We start from the raw sequence: 1657 nt of genomic DNA, 5'->3' as shown, positions 1-1657 counted from the left end.
CCAATGCCCTCATATGAGGACAGTGGGTCTGTTTTTACCTATACATTTTTTCCTTGCCATTTGGGATCATAAGGACCCAATTAGCCTAAAAATGAAATTTTAGCTTTCTACAATAAGTGGTTATCTCAAAACCTAATGTCCTCATATGAGGACATTGGGTCTATCTGTGTGACGATAAGACCATTCAATCAATGTTATTATTTACATCTGTGTTTCACAGTATGTACATTTACGCTGCTTTCTGTCCAGACTTTCACAATGAAGACACCATTGGTTAATAAAGTACAAAAGTTTATTTTGTAATGCCAACAAACACAAAAGTGCAAATAAAAGTGCAGCTTTTGCATGGAAAAGTGCAAAGTTTATGAACTTCATTATGAACATGTCATAGTAAACTCAAACAAACATTCAAGTATTCAAGTAGTCCTACTGGCCTCCGTGAAAGGCTTCATAGCAGTTGCGCCGACTTTGCAGGCAAAGGAACACATTGCATGTCAGACAGCGTACACGGGATTTCCCAGCGCAGCCTTGTTGTCTGCAACGCATCGGGTTCTTGAGATCAGCAACTTCCGGCAGATGAGCAGCAGAAGTTGTGCGCGCTGAGATGTGGGGGATTGGCGTGACCAGGGCTCTTTGGCCAGGTTGTGGATAGCATGCACTCTCTTCCTCTGCATGTGTGACATCACACTTGTTGAGGAATACCTGAGCAACGTCCATGCGGAACGCGAGGAACATCAAGATAGCCTTTCTTGGGGTACCATGTTCTTGATGATCTCTGCGATACAGCAGCCAGCTGTTGGCCAGAGCAAGATCCATAAAGTGCATAAGCATGCGAATTGTCCACTTCTTAGTTCGCACGCTCATCCTGTAGTAGCTCATCATTCTGTCTGATAAGTCGACCCCACCCATCTTTGCATTGTACTCCTGTACAATATTTGGTCGTCTGATGGTTAAGTAGCATTTGTCCTTCTTGGACCACCGCTGGCAGGTATCCTCTGGCTCCTTAGCGTGGACAGCAGAGAGCATCAGGACCGGCTTGTTGTCAAACCATTTCACAACATTCAGTTTCCCATCTCCCCTGACAACTGATGCGGAGGTACCTCTGCCTTGCTGCTTCATGATCTTGTCACTTAGAAGCTTCTGCATTTCTTTTGGGATCCTGTTCTTCATGACTGTACCAGTTAGGTACACCTAAAAACAAAACCAATTAGATAATCTCAAATAATCTCAGCTTGAAGAATCGGTCGCGTCTCATTGTGTCACTAATGGCAGGGATTTTCAGGTTAGTGGACCCGAACATGCGGATTTGTGGGTACGGGATGCAGGACATCAAGATGGATGCTCCAAAAAAGTGGTACATCTCTTCAACCGATGTGTTGAGAGATCTCCCACTTTTAGCTAATGACATAAAATTTGTACAGTCGGCAAGGACTTTCATCAGTTCTATGTCAACGTACTGTTCCATGTACTGCACCGGCGACATATCTGCTCTCTCGTCTTGACAGATCCTTGAAAATGGGACTAAGACAGGGTTGAATGGAGCAGATTCCAGTACTCTCTATTTACATTTCTTGGTCCTGGCCTGCGACCTTGCACATCCTGGTCAGGTTCTTATAATAAAAATACAATACATTTTATTTGCAAAATACTCAACATT

General features: G+C 43.7%; 1 protein-coding gene across 1 annotated transcript; it reads right to left on the bottom strand.

The window, feature by feature from the left end:
* Positions 1 to 310: 310 nt before the first annotated feature.
* LOC106940721 (piggyBac transposable element-derived protein 3-like) lies at positions 311 to 1170 on the bottom strand. Its single transcript, XM_015023529.1, has one exon. It carries the CDS (start codon positions 1168 to 1170, stop codon positions 427 to 429), a length of 744 nt encoding a protein of 247 aa, XP_014879015.1. The 3' UTR covers positions 311 to 426.
* Positions 1171 to 1657: the final 487 nt, after the last annotated feature.

The sequence above is a fragment of the Poecilia latipinna genome, unplaced genomic scaffold, assembly GCF_001443285.1.
Source record: "Poecilia latipinna isolate Pla-1442-1.1 unplaced genomic scaffold, P_latipinna-1.0 Scaffold3335, whole genome shotgun sequence".
Lineage (NCBI taxonomy): Eukaryota > Metazoa > Chordata > Actinopteri > Cyprinodontiformes > Poeciliidae > Poecilia > Poecilia latipinna.
The sequence above is the reverse complement of the archived record's forward strand: the minus strand, read 5'-3'. Positions and strand labels throughout refer to the sequence as shown.